At 49.7% G+C, this 1,848-nt stretch overlaps 1 protein-coding gene across 1 annotated transcript in view; it reads left to right on the forward strand.

Annotated features, from left to right (window-relative positions):
- The first annotated feature begins 998 nt into the window (after positions 1-998).
- The window catches only part of LOC107287849 (ribonuclease H1-like), a 31,403-nt gene continuing 30,553 nt past the window's right edge, over positions 999-1,848 (forward strand). Inside the window, 1 exon segment of the mRNA XM_015816401.1 lies at positions 999-1,165. Within this exon segment, the coding sequence (XP_015671887.1) occupies positions 999-1,165 (167 nt within the window).

Consider the following 1,848-nt stretch of genomic DNA (forward strand, 5'->3'; position numbering starts at 1 on the left):
TGAAAAATGCAAACAATATATAAGGAACAGTTGCTGGAATTGGGTATGTCTAGTTTAACGAAGAGAAGGACGAGGGGGGACATGATAGCAGTGTTCCAATATCTCAGGGGCTGCCACAAAGAAGAGGGAGTCAAGCTATTCTCCAAGGCACCTGAAGGCAGGACAAGAAACAATGGATGGAAACTGATCAAGGAGAGAAGCAACCTAGAACTAAGGAGAAACTTCCTGACAGTTAGAACAATTAACCAATGGAACAACCTGCCTCCAGAAGTGGTGAATGCTCCAACACTGGAAGTTTTTAAGAAGAGACTGGACAGCCATTTGTCCTAAATGGTGTGTGGTTTCCTGCCTGAGCAGGGGGTTGGACTTGATGACCTCCAAGGTCCCTTTCAACTTTATTATTATTATTATTAACTTGCCCCCAGAAATTGTGGGTGCTCCATCACTGTAGATTTTTAAAAAGAGGCTAGACAGTTACTTGTCTGAGATGGTGTAGGTTCTCCTACCTGAGCAGGGGCTGGACTAGAAGACCTCCAAGGTCCCTTCCAGCTTCTATTCTACACCTACTCTGTCCCACCATCTGTTTTTGCTTGAGGTTGGAGAGCAGGTCACCGCTGATCTTCTCATCATTCTCAGGTCTTGCCCTTGGCCAGTGCATGGAACACATTCCTCTCACACATTCGGCACACCTTGGCCCCGCCACCAAGGCCACCAGCATTCCCCTAGTGCAACCAACACATTTCGGCCCCGCTAAGGGCCACCACCACCACTGAGGTTGCCAGCAGCTTATATAGGTCCATTAGGCATACCCAGGCCCAGCAGGCAAAAGATGAACACCCCAAGCAGGAAAAGCCGAATCCCATCAGTGCCATGGCCATGCAGAGATGGAGGGGAGGCACACAATCCTGGCTGAGTCTGGGCAGCCATGGTGCTGATGGAAATCTGTCTTTCCCCACTCAGGGTGGCTGTCTTTTGCCTACTGGGACTGGGCATGCCTAATGGACCTGCATGAGCTCCTAGTGGCCTTGGTGGCAGCCTGTGGTGGGGCTGAGATGCGTCGGTTGCATGAGGTGAATGCATTCCATGCACAGGCCAAGAGGAAGACCTGTGAGGGGGTCAAGGAGATGATCAGCAGCAACCTGCTCTCTGACCACAAGCAAAATCAGTCAGTGGGATGGAGTAGGAGCATCTGGCATGCTCACATCACGTGCCTCCCTCCTGCCTCTGCCTGCTTCTTAGAAGGTCAGCCCAGTGATGGCAGCTGGCTGTGGAGGCAGGCTGCAGCTGCTGCCGGACACCATTGGCCCCTGCGTGCTCGCTACCTCCTGTGTGTGCTGAGTGCTTGGGATGGCGCTCAGCCGGGCTGGGCTGGGGAAATGAGGGCCAGTCCCTCGCCAACTCTGGTGCAGCCCCGTGAGTCAAATATGGGCCAATTTCAGGCCAGATTTGGGCCACAGGCCTTGGGTTTGACATGTCTGCTCTATATCCTCTAAAACCCTATATCCTCTTTTAATAATAATAATAATAATAATAATAATAATAATAATAATAATAATAATAATAATAATAATAATAAAGTTGGAAGGGACCTTGGAGGTCATTGAGTCCAACCCCCTGCTCAGGCAGGAAACCCTACACTATTTCGGACAAATGGCTGTCCAGTCTCTTCTTAAAAACTTCCAATCTTGGAGCATTCATCGCTTCTGGAGGCAGGTTGTTCCACTGATTAATTGTTCTAACTGTCAGGAAGTTTCTCCTTAGTTCTAGGTTGCTTCTCTCCTTGATTAGTTTCCATCCGTTGCTTCTTGTCCTGCCCTCAGGCGCTTTGGAGAATAGCTTGACTCCCTT

This window comes from Protobothrops mucrosquamatus, unplaced genomic scaffold, assembly GCF_001527695.2.
Source record: "Protobothrops mucrosquamatus isolate PMUCROS unplaced genomic scaffold, P.Mucros_1.0 scaffold447, whole genome shotgun sequence".
In the NCBI taxonomy this organism is placed as follows: Eukaryota; Metazoa; Chordata; class Lepidosauria; order Squamata; family Viperidae; genus Protobothrops; species Protobothrops mucrosquamatus.